This window comes from Mauremys reevesii, linkage group 8 (genome assembly GCF_016161935.1).
Source record: "Mauremys reevesii isolate NIE-2019 linkage group 8, ASM1616193v1, whole genome shotgun sequence".
NCBI classification, from domain to species: domain Eukaryota; kingdom Metazoa; phylum Chordata; order Testudines; family Geoemydidae; genus Mauremys; species Mauremys reevesii.
The window spans coordinates 52,248,908-52,267,574 of NC_052630.1; the positions used below are offsets into that span (position 1 = coordinate 52,248,908).

General features: G+C 50.5%; 1 protein-coding gene across 7 annotated transcripts in view; it reads left to right on the top strand.

Annotated features, from left to right (window-relative positions):
* Nucleotides 1–18,403, top strand: part of FAM163A (family with sequence similarity 163 member A) — an 84,151-nt gene extending 65,748 nt beyond the window's left edge. For 6 of the 7 annotated variants that reach the window (XM_039483312.1, XM_039483313.1, XM_039483315.1 and 3 more), the window contains exons 2-5: nt 13,130–13,221; nt 14,801–14,823; nt 15,901–16,015; nt 17,399–18,403. In XM_039483312.1, the coding sequence (XP_039339246.1) occupies nt 15,923–16,015; nt 17,399–17,794 (489 nt within the window). In that variant the 5' untranslated portion in view covers nt 13,130–13,221; nt 14,801–14,823; nt 15,901–15,922 and the 3' untranslated portion in view covers nt 17,795–18,403. Of the gene's footprint in view, nt 1–9,389; nt 9,418–13,129; nt 13,222–14,800; nt 14,824–15,900; nt 16,016–17,398 lie in introns of those variants that run through there. The other variant, XM_039483316.1, reaches the window with a different exon arrangement.
* Nucleotides 18,404–18,667: the final 264 nt, after the last annotated feature.

Consider the following 18,667-nt stretch of genomic DNA (forward strand, 5'->3'; position numbering starts at 1 on the left):
TGGTTACAGTTAATTATGAGCAGGGGCGGCTCTAGGCACCAGCGGGCCAAGCGCCCGCTTGGGGCGGCATCCTGGGGAGGGCGGCATTTGGCTCCGGTGGAGCTCCCGCCTGCATGCCTGCGGCAGGTCCACCGGAGCCCGGGACGAGCGGACCTGCCGCAGTCATGCCTGCGGCGGGTCCCGTCTTCCCGCGGCTCCGGTTGAGCTCCCGCAGGCATGACTGCGGGAGCTCCACCGGAGCCAAATGCCGCCCTCCCCAGGATGCCGGAGCCGCGGGAAGAGGGGACCCGCCGCGGGACTGGGGAAGGGCGGCGCAGCGCTCCGCGCTGCTTGGGGCAGCCTACTTTGTAGAGCCGCCCCTGATTATGAGTATGAGTAATTCAAATAGTTCATTCCAGCATGCATTACCTTGCACTTGTCTCGACTGAATTTCATCTGCTACTGTTGCCCACTTGCCTAGCTCTGTTAGCTCCTACTAAACTGGAAATCATCAGCTCCCCAGATCCTGCCCTGGATTTTAGAATCCTAGTGTTGCCATCTCTCCTAATTTTATTGCAAGTCTTGCAATATTTGTTTTTTCTTCAAGCACTGGCTCCTGGAGTCATGTGACTAAAGGAGAATCTTGGCTTTCATGATGAAAAAGGTAAATTTTCTTGCAGAGAAAAAGCACAAAAAACCGCTCCAAGTCTATCCACAAGGCAAAGGGGGAAAAAAATCCAACATTTATTTATTTATTTATTAAATCTCATGATTTTGGGAAGCTTGATTCATGATATTTGAACGTTTGTATTTGACTATACTAGAACCCTGCCAGGTTACCAGGGATGGTCAAGCTGAATATTAATTTTGAACATTGAGAACTATTCAGCCATTTGAATATTTCTTCAGTATCGGTCAGGTAATGTTCAAATCAAAGATTTGTTCCTGCTATCTCTAGTCCCATGCAAAGCCGCTCAGTCCACCTCCCAGTTGTTTCCTCCTCCTTCCTTCCTTCCTTCCTTCCATGATGTAATTGTCGCATACTGATTCAATGGCAAACCGCCAAGGGACAATCATCTTCATGGTGTGAAAACTGTTCTGAACCTGCACAAGATGTGACCTAAATGCTGGATCTTTTCACTTAGCCAGTGCAGGACACAGAAGATGACCCCCCTGTAATGCTGGAACTGCTGAAGTAACAGCCTTGCATTAAAAATAGGAACCAGAAAATGCTACCAACTGTGCCTAGAAAGTTAAATGAATTTTAAAACCAACCAGCTAAGCTGACTAAAGTGCAAAATGTCAACAAACTGTATAAATGGTGAAAAGAAAATCTGATATCAGAAAATAGGGCTGAGATTTTCAAGCCTGCCTAGGGGATTTGGACACCCAGCTCTTATTAACTTTAAGGAATACAGATGCTCTGTTCTCGCTATGTGGATTTGAAAATCTGAGCCTGGATGCGCAGTGCGTTCAGCTTAAATGCAATAGCCCATGCACAAGTGTGGCAACATGCCCATTAGCAGAGATGGTGGTGTAACACATGGTGGGTGAAGTAATTCAATCGGTCATTAGCCAAGATTCTATGCTGGTTTGCACCCGGTGTAACTCACTGGCTTCAGTGCAGTGTAAGGTTAGGATTTGGCCCTGGAGTTTGTAGATATGTTGTAAGTGTGCAAAGCACTCTGAAATCCTTCCTGGTGAAAATTACAACCCTCGGTGGAGGCGTCCGAGTTAGAAAAGCAGCTAAGAAGGGCCAGGGGATGAAACCCCCACCCAAAAGGGCACTTTAAGTGTCTCCTCCGTGGCTTGAACATCACAGAGAGGGAGGGATGTGAACTGAGCCCCCAAACTCACTAGTAAATGCTTTTATTTTTCTTGGAGGTTTTCAAGGGCTGGATCCTAGCTCAAATTGGTGTAACTCTAGAAGTCAATGGAGTTATCCTGTAGCTGGGGATCTGTCCCTTTACATTTCCATCCCAGTGGCCAGCTCAAGGAGCGAGGAGAGTGTCTCTGTGAGCAGAGCGAAAATAAAACCAGAGCACTCTTTATCCCTGTCGAGGCTTCTTTTGTTTTCTGAGAGCAGCCCCGTTTATGGTGCTCTGGCCTGACCGCATTTCCATTACAAACTCCTTGGTTCAGAAGCTCCGAGAGTATCTCTTAATAAACAAATAAATCAATTCACTTGGGGATGCCTGTTAGTACATGGTGTCTCAGGCGAACAGTGAATTGGCAGGAAATCCATTTGTCTATTTTAAATTGTAGCATGGGAGTCACCTCCATTTTCTAACTGAGTCAAAAGGAAAAAAAAATTACTTGTCTTGGGCACTCTGGTATTCTTATTTATTAAAAAAAAAAAACCTGTAAAGAGAAACTGCCAAGAATTAGCTATCCTAAAAGTCTTAACCTGTGCTACTAACACCATCTTTAGTGTATTAACATTGACTTTTAAAGGGCTAGAGTCCAATTCAGTGCTCCATCATTTCAGGCTTCACTTGGATCTAAGATGCTTGACCGAATCCCTTTAAAATAATATGGAGGTTCCATGTGTGACCAAAACATAGGCTAGCATTCCAGGGCATTCTGGGAAAAAATCCCAATTGAAAAGGGACGTAATTGGGGCAGTTCTCTCTAAGGTCAGTGGTTAGTGGGCAAGTCTCCGACTCGGGAGAGTCTTCTCCACCACAAGCTTCCTGTGTGACCTTGGGCAAGTCACTTAATCTCAGTTGCACCTCTGTACAATGGGATAACAGCACCGCCCTGCCTCCCAGGGGTGTTGTGAGGATCACCACATTACAGACTGGGAGGTGCTCAGGGGCTGTGGTGATGGGGGGCCAGATAAGTACCTGGGATAGATTTTTACACTAGTGTAAGTCCAGAATCCATCTGCGAAGCCAATGGAGTTATTCCAGCCATGTACCAGTGGACTGCAGAGCAGAATTTGGCTGACGCATCCAGTCTCCTCTGCTGTGGCATGAAATGCTCCCATCAAAGTGACCCACGGCACTGAATAAAGTGGTGAAGAGGTTTGGGTTGTTGCTGCCCCTACCTCACCAGCAATGGAGAGTGTCTTTGCCAGGTGAGAACCACTTATGATGAATAAGCAGCAGTTTATTCAGTTCTGGGAAGTGCCAGCTTGTGCCAGTGTGTCCTAGGGCACAGGGTCCCTGGCAGAGGAAAGTCTGCCGGGGGGGCAGCGCAGGCTGTCACACCCTACTGTGAGCGGCTCAGAGCCGGTCAATGCAACCCTGTAAGAAGGCGGCACTAGGTGGGAGTGAGGGGGAGGGGAAAGTGGCCAGGGCATTTTGAGAATGTTAGTGAGTAACCTCCACTGGCCCAGCCCCATGGAGTCCTGGGCACAAGCTCGTGCTCTTGCCCCACAGTGGAACACCCAAGCAAGGTAGCACTGTGCCAGTCTGATGAATCAGAACTGTAGATTTCTAGTGCTTCTGAGGGGTGCGTACTAGGCAAATTGCCCTAAGTGAATCCATGCTCGGTGTGCTGTCTCAACAGCAGAGCTCTCTGGGCTCGCTGGCAGTCGGGAAGAGTTGGCCTGCAGCATTGTTTTAAGTGCTGTTTACAGCCTGGCTCATTCTAGCTACTTAGCAATGCTTGGTTTGTCACTGCGCTTCTGGAGCTTTTAACAGCTGAGTGCACGGAACAGGGAGCGTCCAACAGAGAGTTTAAGTAATCAGTGCTGGGATGCGTGGCGCGCTCTGGGGAATCCAGCCCTGTGCAGAAGGCCACCACACAATCTGCACCACTTAGGTCCCAGCCCTGGTCTTGCAGTAGGACTCGGGGTGGGGGAGGGCATACTGGGCTCCTGCCAAGGAGAGAATATTGCCGTCTGTGTGTGCTTGTCCGTACTCTCTCTCTCATGTGTGTGCTCTGCATAGCACGAATGCAGCAATTTTTCAGTTCTTGTTGCACGTCACCACTTGCAGCAGGCCCCGAGTCCTACTGCAAGACCAGGGCTGGGACCTAAGTGGTGCAGATTGTGTGGTGGCCTTCTGCAGAGTTGGCTAACACGGGAATTGAAAGGGATGCTTTGCTTGTGGAACTTGGTCTGCATCCAGAGGCTCTCCTAGGGGATGGTGCATTGTACTAGCTGAATCCTACCATAGACCTCGAGCTACTTGTGCTGGCCAGATGCATTATACAAGCATTGAGCTGTTCTTCATGACGAGGGAAGGATGGTCTAGTGGTTACAGCATTGGGGCTGGGACTCGAGCTCTGGCTTCAACTCCCACCTCTGCCCTAGACTCCCTGTGTGACATTGGGCAAGTCATTTAATTTTTCTGTGCCTCAATGTCCTATCCGTAAGATGGGCATAGTACTACTTTTCTCCCCCTCTGTCTGCTCTAGTACATTGTAAGGCCTTCAGGCCAGGAATGGTCTCCTACTCAGTTTGCAGTGCTTAGCACAATGAGGCAGTGATCTTGGTTGGGGCCTTTACAAACTGCTGCCATACAAATAATTAATGGGCCTGCCAATACCAAGCGGGGGGGTTGCATCAGAACAGAGGTAGAGAGCAAGCCAGCCGTGGCAATGATTTTTGTTCTGCATGCTGTAGCTCGGTGAAGTTCAGTCTATGCCATAAGCGGCTGGCCTCAGTGGAGACTCTAAGGGAATCCTAGCGTGCAGAAAACAATGAATTCCGTAGCACTGTTAGTAGGTGAATCGATTCTTGTTAATTTGTCAAACGCAGACTACGAGCTCTAAAGGAAAAATAATTGAGTGTGAATTCAAGCGGAGGTGGCAGATAATTGACCATAGACTTAATGGGCCAGATTCTGCTGTGAGTCACGCTCCTGTCAATGGACCAAATTCAGACTGACTGTAAGCAGATGCAGCGCCACCTGCGTCAGTGGACTTGTCCCCACTCACGCCAGCTCTGAACGAGGCCCAGTGAGCGGGTATGGTGGAGGACAGAATCTGGCTCCTTATTTATATTTGGAAAAATACATTCAGTCAGATTCTTCTCCTCAGCTGTGCTGGTGGAACCTCAGAGTCCAGTGGAGCTGGACCAGAGTGACTAAGCCAAGAACTCATCTCTCTGACTCTAAAGTGATTTCCCCTGACACATGAAGCACAAGGAAAAGATGGAGGCTGGGTGGTTTGAATGTAACTGGAGGTAACGTTAAGTACTAATGCAGAGGCGTTGATCCTACCAGTCCATGTGGCATGCATTTCAGAGCACACCTGTTTGCTGCCCTCCAAAGCAAGAGTGACCAGAGATCAGGCATAGACGCACGTCCTCTGCCGTAAGTGGTAGCAAGTGTCAACCTCCATATGCATCTGCTGTCTTCCTTACAAAAACAGAGTTGGAGGGGCTGGGACATGAATGGAGAACGGTTGTATCTTAGACGTGGGTTGGATCATTAGTACAGGGACTGCTTCATCCTGCTGTTAGGCAGGAGACACTTGAATCTGTACAGCCATGCTCTCCTTAATGCAGGAGCTGATTCCCTCCCTTTCCCTGGCCTATTCATTGCTTTTCACCTTTGTTCTTACAGATGTAACGCTTCACCCCTGCCTGTGTAGAATCCATCCCAGTGCAGAGCATGCTGGCCCTGTGCCTTACCATAGGATTCCAGCCAAGAGTGAATCTGTGACGATCCAGGGACTAGTATTCTCTAGGACAGTGAGAAGTTGCCAGTGCTTCTAGGACCGATGGCTCTTGCTTAGCTGTTTGGCTGACTGCTATTGCCTGAACCTTTTTAATATAAAAAAACTAGAGCTGGTGCAAAAACGTCAATTATTGTTTTGTGAAAAGAAGCTAAAACTTTGAAATGTCAAACCCTTTCTGCCTGCTGTAATAGAAACTTGGCAGGCCAAGTCCCTGCCATTTGTGGAATTCCAGAAAGGAGCCACAATTACACAGGGCAACACATTTTTAACCAGATGATGAAGGGCTTGATGATCCTTTGTCTTCCTAAAAATACCTAGTGTTTGTGCGGGGCTTCGTATGCTTGAAGCACGGTACAAACGATGACTCATCCATGCTCCTGTGAGGTGGGGAAAGAAGTCTTCTAGTACATTGTCCAGCCTATATATACATTCACACACTGTCCTTGCTGAATAGACTCAGCTGTGTGTCGTACGCCTCATATTGCTGGCAGAAGGAGATTCCCCTCTTGCTCCAGTGAGAGTCCTGTGCTTTTGGAGCAGGAGGATCTGTGTTCTAGCTTCACAGCTGAGCCGGGGTTCCCTGTGGCTGTGGCATGCAGTATGCAGTCAACTGTCAAGTACCAGGTGGCCATCAAAGTGTTGGCGAAGCAGAGAGTTCGTGACATGCTCCAGGCCCCTCAGCAAGTAACTGATCAAGGCGGGGTTAAACCAGGGCTTCCTGACTTTCCAGGGCCTGCTTCCTCCTGTGAATGGCTGAGAGCTGAACATGTAGCAGGTGTTTGAACATGGAGCATTATGGCCCCTAAGTCTCTCCTTGTCTCATTCCAGCCAAAATAGCCTGCTCCCCGCAGGTTGGGGAGAAGGATAGAGCCTTTTGGATAACCACTCTGTGAGTGCAGGAGAAATGAAAACGCTGGCTGCAGCCCAAGCCAGGAGTATGCTTGATGCCAGCCAGCCGTGTCATCTCTGCACAGCCAAAAAGTAAACTATGAACAAGGCCGGCATGGAGTGTGAACGTGCCCAGCTGGGACTGCCGCTCCATCTGCAGCACGTGCCACGTGCCCAGAGCTTTGCTGGGGCTTGGCAAGGAGGGGGATCTATTAGCGGGAAAGTCCGTGCGGCCCAATTCACAATAGCGTGACTTGGCTCCCTGCTGCCTACGCAACTTAGCTGCGGCTTTGCTTTTCCTGCTGTAATTTTCCTCTGTTTAAACTACCAGACTGAGCATGATTAAGCTCAGCACAGATAAATCTTCCTGTCCTTCCTTCAGCTCCTCCCAGAATCACCTCTTTTCCCTTCTGCCTCCATCACCTTTGCATTTGGCCTGTGCTGTAGCTGTTTTCCCCTTTCCTGCTCTCTATGCTTCTCTCCCCCATAGCAGTAAACTCTGGTAAGGGCTGACTTTTTTTTTTTTAATTTTTTTTAATACCAGACAGAAAGTCTTCCTCCTCCCTTCAAATCACTGACCAGGGAGGCTTATTCACAGGGGGCCAGGGTCCCTATCTCCAGGGCCACCACTGCCTGCCCCCCATTCCACACATAAGCCATTAATAAGGACATCACTCTGCTCCAGCAGCATGACTCACGCACAGGTCACCTCCGCCCCAGAGCAGGGGGATAAGAATAGAACTCAGTTGTGTGGTGCACCAAGAGCTCATCTGGGGACTTCTTTTGCTCTTGGGAAGCATGGGTGCAAGGTTGCCGAGGTAACTGAGGGGGTGCACACCAGAGCCGATGATGGTGATGAAGCTGGGATGGGTAAAATGGGAGGACAGGAGGAGGTGTCACCCAACCCCCCACGGCTGGTGCAAGGGCGTGCCAGCAACATGCCACTAACCATAATGTGCTGCTGATGTGGGAGTCCCAGAGCAGTTTGGACACTGGAGTAGGTGTCAAACTTTGGGCAGGGCCAGCAGAAGGGCCCCAGTCCCTACCCCAGAGTCTGAGAGGCGCAGAGGCTCACCATATGCTCTAGAACATGTGATTTCCTGTGGGCACCTGCAGGGGAATGTTGTCATGCTTCCTGCACCCAAGGTCTCTGTGCTCTGTAATAGGAGGTGGGTCTGGGCTGTGCCTACGTCCCACACCAATCAGAAGAATCGCTTGTCTCGCCTGGCCAAGGCAGTTCAGGTGTGGCTGTCCAAGCGAAGCATCTGGGGTGGGGGTGTCAGGTTCAGGCGAAGTACAAAACACAGCTCTATCATCCAGCTCTGCTGGCACACGACAGTGTGCCCTGTTGGTAGAGCTGAACTACCCGACCAAAGGAGAGGGTGTGGGGGAGTGAGCTGTTGGTCTTGATTTTGTTGAGCAGCTACCATAGCCCATTTGCCGAGGGGAGGGCTTTCTGAAAGCTCCGTGTACACAGCCTGGCACCTCTCTAGTGAACATCAGCTTTAATTTTGTCTTAAGAATCTGGTTCCACCTTGGTGGGAGTTTTTGTGCTTGTGAAACTGCCCGTCCTCGACTAGAGCCAGGCACAGTGCCAGCAACACATGAGCTTCCACCCATGTGCACGGCAGTGCCAGTGCACCCCAGCCAGCCCAGTCCTCATCCCTCGACACCCTTTCCTGCCAAAAGTTTCGGTTTAGACAAATCAACATTTTCTGATGGAAAAACAATTAGTTGGAAAATTCATGTCCAGTTGTCTTCCATGCTGTGGCCAGTGCAGGACTGCTCCCTGCACTATATTTGCCAATGCTTTGACCAGTCCACTTTTAAATAACTGAACAATGGGGATTCCGCCAGTGCTCCTTGGAGACCATTCCACAGTCTGCTATTTCTGCCTGTTAGAATATTTTCTTGAAGTTGAGCCCAAAGCTCTTTTTGTTTAACTTCATTCCATGTTACTAAAACAACAAGGAGTCCGGTGGCACCTTAAAGACTAACAGATTTATTTGGGCATAAGCTTTCGTGGGTAAAAAACTCACTTCTTCAGATCAGGGGCGGCTCTAGGCACCAGCTAAACAAGCTGTTGCCTAGGGCGGCAAAATGTAAGGGGCGGCCCGTCCCCTGCAGCCGGGGCAGGGCCGCGCTACCGGCTCCGCTTGGGGGAGAGGGATGGCCCCTTACCGGTAGCGCGGCCCCGCCTGGCTGCAAAAGACGGGCCGCTCCTCCTCTGCTTGTTTGCGCCCGGGTCCTAAACAGCGCTGCAGCTGCCTGGCTGGGGAGGGAGCCGGGGCTGAGCTCCGCCCCGCTCAGAGCTGCGTGACCAGGGGGCGGGGCTGCGAGCTCCGGGCCGAGCGGCTCCTCCCCTCACCACGTGGCTCTGAGGGGGGCAGAGTTCAGCCCCCTCCGGAGCCACACTGCTGCCGCGCTGGGCAGGGCCGCTTGCGCGGTGAGCCGGGGGTAAGCAGCCGGGGCAGGGGGGGTGGCTAAGGGGCAGGGAGTCCCGGGGACACTCAGGGGGCAGGGAGGGGGCACAGGTTCTGTGGCTGGGGGGGCGGTCAGGGGCCAGGGAAGGGGGGGTTGGATTGGGGGGGGGTCTCAGGGAGGTGGTTGTCAGGCGCCCCCCGACCCCATTACCCCCCAGGCCCAGCCCTGACCCTCAGCTCCAAGCCCAGCCCCTCTGATCCAGACACCCCTGTCATAAATAAACAGATCAGGGTTAGGGTCTCTTACCTGTAAAGGGTTAACATGCAGTACCTGATGACCACCTGACCAGAGGACCAATCAGAGACAAGATTTTTTCAAATCTCTGTGGAGGGAAGCCTTTGTCTGTGTTCCTTGTTTGCTCAGAGTGCTTTTTTGGATCTAAGAAAGAACAGTCATGTCTCCAAGTTCTCCTGGAGTAGTTTCTACTAATTAATAGTGAGTATTAATTAGAAAGGCGAATTAGTCTTTTGAGTTGTTTTCTACATTTGCAATTGTGTGTTTGCTAAAGGAAATTCTTTATTCCTGTTTGCTGATATTGCTTTTACTGAGAAAGAAGGGAGGGGGGATTCTCTCCAGAGATTGATAAGTTTAGACCCTGTATGGTTCTATCTTGGATTACAGAAACAAGTTACTTTCTTTTTATTCTTTAATAAATTCGTTTCTTTTCTATTAAGGACTTGTTTGGTCTTTCCTTGGGTGGATTCTCAGGGAAAGAGAACGGGGAGGTATCCCTCTGTAGTTAGATCCCGGTATCTCTCCTAGGAAAAGGGAGGGGGGAGGAAACAGGGGGAATGGTTTATTTCTCCTGGGTGTAAGAACTCCATGGATTTGGGGCTCTTGGAATCCCCTAGGATTTTGGGGAAGGACTGTGTCTCAATCCACATTTCCTGATTAAGTGGTGGCAGCTTACTAGATCTAAACTAGGATTTTAGTTTAGAGGGAAACCAAGTCAGGTCCCCACATTGGAGCCCAACAGTTCCAAGTGGGGGTGAGACCATAACAACCCCCCTCACCCCATTCCCCCCACAGTCCTGACCCCCAGCTCTGAGCCCAGCCCCTCTGATCCAGACACCCCCCTGACGCCATTCCCCCCACAGCCCTGATCCCCAGCTCTGAGCCCAGCCCCTTTGAGCTGGGCACCCTCTGACCCCATCCCCCCCATCCCAGACCCCCAGCTCTGAGGCGAGCCCCTCTGAGCCAGACAACCTCCGACCCCATCTCCTCACAGTCCTGAGCCCAGCCCCTGTGAGCCGGGCACCCCCCAGAGCCCAGCTCCCCACCCAGCCCTGGCCAACAGCAGCACCACCTCCAGGCAGTGACAGCCCATTGGCACCAACCATCACCGTCACCCAGCAACAGCCCATTATGTAATTGCAAATGTATACAGACCAGTAAAGCAAAGCAGTTCATGTTTTTAAATAATGTATTTGGTGTATTTTCAAATTATTACAAATTAATTTTCACTAGTTATTTTTTACATTTCCAAATACATGTTACTATAGTATTGCAACTTTTTTTTATGGAAGGGGCCCCCAAAATTGCTTTGCCCCAGGCCCCCTGAATCCTCTGGGCAGCCCTACCCAGTGTGTGTGAGGAGCCGGGGAGGGAAATGGGGTCCCCTGGAGCCGAGCCCGGGCTGCGATGGTGGCGAGGGGCTCCTGGAGTGTGTGAGGAGGTGAGCAGCCGGCTGGGTTCGTCGGTGCTGAGCAGGTAGCCCCGCAGCCGGAGATCCTTGCCTTCCCTCCTGCCAGGGCTGGGCCAGGGCACCCTGAGGCTGAAGAGCAGCAGGTCCAGGGGGCTCTCCAGGTCCTCGGCCGCCAGCATGTCGGGGGTGAGGGCAGTGAGCGCGAACTGATCCACCTTGGCCACCAGCAGTGCTGCGAAGTCCAGGGAGGGGGCCGTGTTCTTTGCGCCACCCCGTAGCCGCGCCGCCACCTGGAAGTACTCCCGCTTCGTGCTGCCCAGCAGCTCCACCCGCATGGGGACAGAGTCTCAGCTGGGCCAGGGCTCGGCTGCAGTGTGCTGGTAGCGGATCCCACATTTGGGGGGGGAGCCCTGTGCTGGGGCACCCGGGGGTGTGTGGGGGGGGGCACTGGTGGGCGGGGGGGACTCATGTCTGGGGGCAGGGGGGTGGGGGGGCAGCCAAAAAAATTTTTGCTTGGGGCGGCAAAAAACCTAGAGCCGGCCCTGCTTCAGATGCATGGAGTGAAAATTACAGATGCAAGCATTATTATACTGACACATGAAGAGAAGGGAGTTACCTTACAAGTGGAGAACTAGTGCTGACAGGGCCAATTTGATCAGGGTGGATGTAGTCCACTACCAATAACAGATGAGGAGGTGTCAATTCCAGGAGAGGCAAAGTTGCTTTTGTAATGAGCCAGCCACTCCCAGTCCCTATTTCAAGCCCAAATAAATCTGTTAGTCTTTAAAGTGCCACCGGACTCCTTGTTGTTTTTGTGGATACAGACTAACATGGCTACCCCCGATACTTGATTCCGTGTTACTGAGACCCCTTGGATTAACCTATCTTCCTACCATTCTTGTTGTTTGTAGCCCTCGAATATTTTATAAGGGTTTGGTGTATCATACTGTACGTTCCCCTCCATCGTTGTGAAGCCAGGCTATGCCTGGTTCTTCCAATCATTTCCTACACATCCTCCCAACCCTGCCCTAATTTTTCATGTCCCTCTCTCTGAATTTCCAGTTTGCCCCCATCAGTCAATTTATTGAATTGCTGCATGTCCCAAGTTATATGGCTAGTGTCTGAACTGAGGCATTGGTGGGATGAGGAGCAGGAGAACTCCTTGCAGAGGAGTGTCTGGCGATCTCCTCCCCTGGGAAATGCCTGCCATTTGGTGTGATCCAATGGGAAAGACCAAAGGCTCCTTAGAAAAGTCATTCCTGGCAGAGATAATGTAGCAGTATCCAGAGTGGCACAGTACTTTCTCTCTCTCTCACACTCACACACACTCTCTCTCTCTCTCTCCTCTCTCCCACCCCAATTCAGTTCAAACAGTGTATGGGCCAGTTCCTTGTGCATTGTGTATATTGTTATGGCTGTGAAACATCTGCCTTATCGGGGACCGTCCATGTGACCCCGTCAGGCATGTAGCAGGCTAACAGGCACCTGCTTGGCACCATCATCATACGGCCGTGCCCTGCAGTTCTGTTGCTGAGATGCAGAGTACATTGCCTGTGTGCGTGTTACCTTGGGGTGGGACATGCAAGAGACATGGTGAGTGAGGCGTTAAAAGGGAAAATAGGCCTTTGTTTTGCACTGCACTCTCCTGGCACTGTGGAGAACCTGGAAGGGCCTGGTTGGTTCTGGTCCATATCCATGCGCTGCTTAGCAATGAGTGAGTTAAGGGGCCAATTAGACACTTTTCTTATCTGGGCTGCCACCTCACTTGATCAATTTCATGAGTTAATTAATATCTCTTGAGGGCTTAATTAGATTGGATTGGCTAGAAATGGGCTGGGGCACAGGTCTCTCCCAACGAGCATGCGCCTGAGGGGGCTGTGACTCAAAGGGAGATGGGGATCGTTAATTAAATGTGATCACGCCAGCTGCAGCTAGTGTTTTCCCAAGTTAGGGAATCAGTGCTGCCCTGAGGAAAAGTGAAACTGACAGACACCGAGCAAGGATGTCTCAGGTGGACAGGCTGCCTGGAAACTGCGTCCATTGGCAAAGGGCCTTACAGTGAGTGGGTTTTCCGTCTTCCCTTTGAAACAGCAAGGACCAGGTCACTGTAGGAGACCGGTAAGGCAAATCCTGTGTTCCAGGAAAGGCTGGGAACAGCATTATAATGGGAACTACTCAAAGTTCCTCAGCGAGATGGGGTCTAAGGACTAGGACTCTGGGGGCCTGGACTCTGTTCCTAGCTCTGACACATGACTGATGTGTGATCCTGAGCAAGTCACTTCACCTCGCTGTCTCCTCTCACACCCTGTGTCCATCTTGTTTAGTCAGATGGTGAGCTCTGTGGGGCAGGCACTATCTCTTTCTGTGTGTACGTACATATGTACAGGGCCTAACACAGTGGAGTCCTGATCGCATGTGTGGTTGACAGGTGCTACTGTAATATAAGTAAACAACTGTGTACTGCTTCCTATGTTGTTTTCCTCTCTGATTTCTCCCCCTCAGGGACAACCCACATGTGGCCATGTGGAACTTCCTGCTCCAGTCGTCTCCTCTCAGGCCCATGTGACTGTGGCACCATTTCAGCCATTTTCAGTGTAAGTGTCCTGCTAAGCTACCCATGACAGCCCACTTGTTCAAGGTTAGACATCTGGGTAGTTGCTGAGAAAAGGCCCATCTGAGCCCTGTGGTGAAGAGAAGACTTGCTCCTCGTACACTGATCCCTAAGTGCTGCTGTAACAATAATACATAAACGGTTTGTGTGGGCCAGCTTTGAGGCTATCCAATAGCATGCAGTGCAATCAGTTGTAAAGATTGTAAGACTAAATAATACTTAACAAAGCTGTGCTTTTCCCCCCAGAAGCAACACTGAATTATTTGCAATCTCGTGATAGCCACCATGTCCTTCAAAGGTTGCTCTCGGGGGGCTGGGAGGGGAGAAGGTAACGTTTTTTATAATCCTGGAGGCCAAATGCCCCTAACAACAATGCTGAAAGCCCCATTCTGTGCCCAGGGCTCCTGCTGACTTCAGTAGAGCCATTCACATGCAGTGTAGGGGTGCGTTTGGCTCCGAGACACCACTCAGCAGTTCATGCCTCACTTGCTGATTTCCTTGGGGTGGTTGGGCTTTGAAAAACATCCACTTCTCTGTGCTTCTCATTAAAATATGACAAAAGTGGCAAAGCAGCTAGTGGGCAGGGGAACTGGCTCTGCTGCTGACTCGCTATGTGTGACTCTGAGCCTGTCCCCCTTTGGTACAATGGAGGTATTAATACCTGCGTCCTAGAGGTGCTGCTTGGCTGAATTCATCTGACCTGCTGAGGCACTTAGAGAGCCAGGGGCTGCAGCGCTGTCAGTTGCACCAGGGCAGCCATCGTGAGGGAGTGGCAGTGAGACAGACTGAGCAGCAATGTCATTCACTAGTGCCTTGGGAGCTTTGTGCACCAGGCTGCATGGCTGGACTGAGGGAGGGGGGCGGGCACTGCCAGACCAACTGGGGCAGGGCTGCCCGCACTTGCATCGTGTGCCCAGCAATGTACTGAAAAGTGCACTGCTCATGTGTGCTGAGCCAGATCCTGGCCCTTGCGTGAAGCCCAGATAGGCCAAAGGAGGAGGGGGGAGTTCCCATGGAGCAGAAGGAAGGGGAATCCTCTCCGCAAGCCATCAGGCTTTCAGCAGCCCCGGCAGCTGCCCAGTCTTGCCCGCACTGAGGTGTAGGGGGGAGCCTATGTGGAGAACCAGAGCGAGTGGCTGTGTGGTGTGCTGTCGCCACGGCCATCGCAGAGTGATCTGATGGGCAATGGAATTGCAGGAAACAGCCATGGGGTTTTTTGCCCTTACGAATTACTGCAGAGTAAATGTTATGCAATGTGCATAGCTCAACTCGTGTAGATCCTGGGTCCCTGGACTCTGCAGCATAGCACAATTACTGACCATTCATTCTTAGACCCAGCAGTGGGATTAAGCCAATGAGGGCCCTGATTCGCAGAGGCGCTTAGCACCTCCAGTTACCACTGACATCAACTGGAGTTGTTGGTGCTCAGCACCTCTAGAAATCAGGTCCAAAATGCCCAACACTTGCCTATCCAGGTTTGAATCACTGCCCCCTGGTGGCTGGTCAGAAATATTGCATAATGAACAAACGGTCTAATCTCTCTTCCCCCGCATTCCTTGCAGGTCCAACGCACCCTTCAGTGAACGTAAGTACCCTCTGTTAACTCTTTCAGCCCTGTCACCCACTTCATGCCCTCTTTGCAGTGACTTCCCTTCTCTACGGCACTTTTAATGCTGGATGGTGCTGGGCTGTTGCAGAGAGGCTAAGGGCTTCCCCCAGACCTGCTGATGCCTTGGAGCCTGCTGTGCTCTGGAGTTTGGGTTTGCAAAGGCTCTGTGACCAAGTCAGGCTGTACCTTTAGACTTTCCCTGCTGGAGCTCTGGGTTTGAATCTGGCTTCATGCTCCTCAGATCACAATTCAAGCTCAGTTTGGAGGGATCTTTGTCCTTAGTCCTTATCAGAAATTCTTCATGCAGTTGAGCTTCAGAAGTAGCCTCTGGTCTAGAGCCACCTGCAGTTGGACGAGACTGGTCACACTGCACAGGGACCTACTTCTTGAGGGTCAGCCCTGTATTTTTCAGCTGGAAACTTGCTGACCAACTAGAGGCAGCAGGCAGTAGCTTGAGCCTGCCCTCCCCTGGGTATATGGAAGAGCTGCCTATGTAGCTGTCAGAGCATCAGCCAAAATCTACTCCTTCCAAGCTTAATTACAGTCTCCCAGCTTGTGTGCTATTGAATTAGTGCCACCTAGTGGCTATGTTGGGAACATGGAGCCTTGACTTGCTGAGTGCCCTTGGGCAAATCCTTCCAGCTCAGTTTCCTGAGCTAGAACATGGGGCAGTGGGCTGCAAGGGTTAATTAGTGTTCCTTAAGCACTTGGAGACACCTGTGTGAAAAGGGATATGTGTGCAAGGTACAAGAGAAGGGCCTTCTGCTACCCTCCTCGCCTAGTCCTGGAAAGTTGCATTTAATTGGTCACAGTGCTCTCCACCCTTCTGTTTTTCAGCGGTTTCTTTGACTAATGCCATTCATTCTCCCACATGCACAGAGAACTCCCTGGGATTGATTCTGCAGCCACTGAGCTACCCCCATGTAAAGTCAGCAGTGGTTGCACAGATGCAGCAGTAGCAGAATCAAATCCCCTAACTGGAACCACAGTAGCTGACCACTGCTCTGAGCTCCCTTGAATTTAACCCACTCCTTTCCTTGCACTGCCTTGCAGAGTTTGATGGAGAATCGGTCGGATGACAGCAGGAACTGTTGTTATCACCGGCGGAATACTAGCAACCGTGATCCTACTGTGTATTATTGCGGTGCTCTGTTATTGTAGGCTACAGGTATGTAACTACACTTCTGGGGTGCGGTACCTGTGCTTTGCACTTATCTGGACAATGCAGGTGAGTTTCAGGAATGCTGCTGTGCATTGCTTTATACCCCACTGCAGCAGGACACCGGGTGTTGTGCTTGTTAGATCTTTGCTATGTTCCCCCTTTCCCAGGGAGCTCCATAGAGTGAAGGCTTAATTTCTTTTCCTTTTTCCTGGTGCTAGATGCAAATCCTTGGGGTTGAGGGTTTGTAGAGCTCACAAATTAATTGGAGGGGTTGGCTGGTTTCACATAGTGGCTGAATATTCACTGTAAGTGGCCAGCAGAGACCTCCTTTGCCAAAGGAGATCTCTGCACTGTTGTAAAACCTCTGAAGCTGGCTCCTATGCCAGCCATCTCTTCCCAAAGCAGAGGGTGTGCTGAGGAGAAAGGGGGATATGTGTTCAGGCGAGGCGGAGCTCCGCTATGCTACTCTGATTGCCACTAACATAAGGTTCCTGTGACAGTGTATCAGGCCCTTTGAGGCCCCTGCTGGAGGCATCATGGTCCTACCACACCCTACCCCAGGGAAGAAGCAGTGAAGGTGGCTCCTCCAGGCCTGCCTAGAGAGGCTTCCATATGAGGAGAGATTAATAAGACTGGGACTTTTCTGCTTTCAAAAGAGATGACTAAGGGGGATATGAAAGAGGTCTATAAAATTGTGACTGGTGTGGAGAAAGTAAATAAGGAAGTGTTATTTACTCCTCATAACACAAGCACTAGGGATCACCAACTGAAATTAATAGGCAGCAGGTTTTTAAAAAAAAGGAAATATTTCTTCACACAGTGCAGTCAACCTGTGGAACTCTTTTCCAGAGGTTGTTGTGAAGGCCAAGACTATAACAGGGTTAAAAAAAGAACTAGATAAATTCATGGAGGATAGGTTCATCAATGACTATTAGCCAGGATGAGCAGGGATGGTGTCCCTAGCCTGTTTGCCAGAAGCTGGGAATGTGCGACAGGGGATGGATCACTTGATGATTACCTGTTCTGTTCATTCCCTCTGGGGCACCTAGTATTGGTCACTGTCAGAAGACAGATACTGGGCTAGATGGACCTTTGGTCTGACTCAGTGTGGCCGTTTTTATGTTCTTAAGCTCTTTGTGTCTCCTCTCAAATGGTTCTGTGTGGAATTCCTGGTAGTTGACCATTATCCTTCAGCCCCTTCTGAAGGACTTTCACTGATGAAGAAACATGGTGGGGAGGGGAGGGAGACTGACCATGAATCCTAAAAATGTCTTCAAACGTAGCCTGTGTCCAAGACCATGTGTGTGACCCTCTAGGGGCCTTTGTGCATAAGCATAGCTGCATAGTACGCGATCCTCTTGCTAACCAAAACCTTTCCCTTGTGCATAGTATTATTGCTGCAAGAAAGATGAATCTGCTGAGGAAGAGGAGGAGGAGGAGGAGGAGCCTGACCTTCCCACTCGCTCATACCTTACGACTTGCAATGCCTGCAACTCTCGCATCGTGGACGGGCAGGGCAGCCCAGCACCACCACCACCCCACGAATTTAACCAGCAGGGTGCTCGGAACTACTGCCCTACCTGTTCCCCCTATGGCTCGCCCTTTTACATACGGACCGCTGACATGGTGCGGAATGGCGGTGAGAGGATCACCTACACACCCGCATGCTACAAGGAAATGGGGCCACCCATCAAAATGGCAACCCTCCAGAGTTACCCGATGACCCACCATGGCATCGTCCACGAGACCTTTCCAAACCCGAGGGCTATTAGTACAGATGTGTAATCAGCAGTGTCACTATCTCACAGAGTGCGCCAATGAGATGGCCATCGAGGGGTGGGGGCTCCATTTTATTTCAGTGGGGTTTCTTGCAAAGGAGAGGAACCCTTGAACGAACATCAACAGCTAAGTCAGAGACCCAGCGTGGTCCTGATGTTGATCTGTCCAGATCACTGTACGCTTTCATGGGACATTTGAATGAAGAGCTTGAACGTGGTGATTTCTGAACCTATCACAAGTGTAATTATTATTCCACTGTATCTACGGAAGGGACTTGTCTAACGAGGGCTATGTACAGTACAGACTAACTTAGTTATCAAGACACTTGTGACTCTCCCTATTCCCTTGAATCCTTAATGAGGTCTTTTGGTGTCTACACTAAACAAATCCTACTTGTCACTTTCCAAGGCAATATCACTGGCCTCCAGTATGGATGAACTGAGCACATTCAGCAAGAGCAAGACGTCATTCTGGGAGCTGTCGGCTCCAGCAATGGCTGCGGCATTAGAAAGGAGGAAGAGACAGAGGGTGAAGCTCCAGCCAGTGTTCCAGGAGTTCTAACACTCTTGCTTGATGAAAGCTAATGGAGAAGCAAATAAACAAATAGTTTGATCATTTTGTTCCCTTTGTATCACATTAGTTGCAATTGAATGCTAGTGTTTGCGTTAGAATGTAAAATAGGATAACCTCTCCCTGGCTACTTTAGATAATTGAGGGGGAGAAAAGGGGACTAGTGAAATTATTGACATATGCTAACAATGCAGATGATGATTTTTTGCTGCTGCCAAAAAAAACCAAAACACTTTAATCTTCACAGGCTTTTTTAGGAGTGGTTTAATTTAGAGGCATAAAAAGTGCAAGGTTTTATTGAAAGGAAAA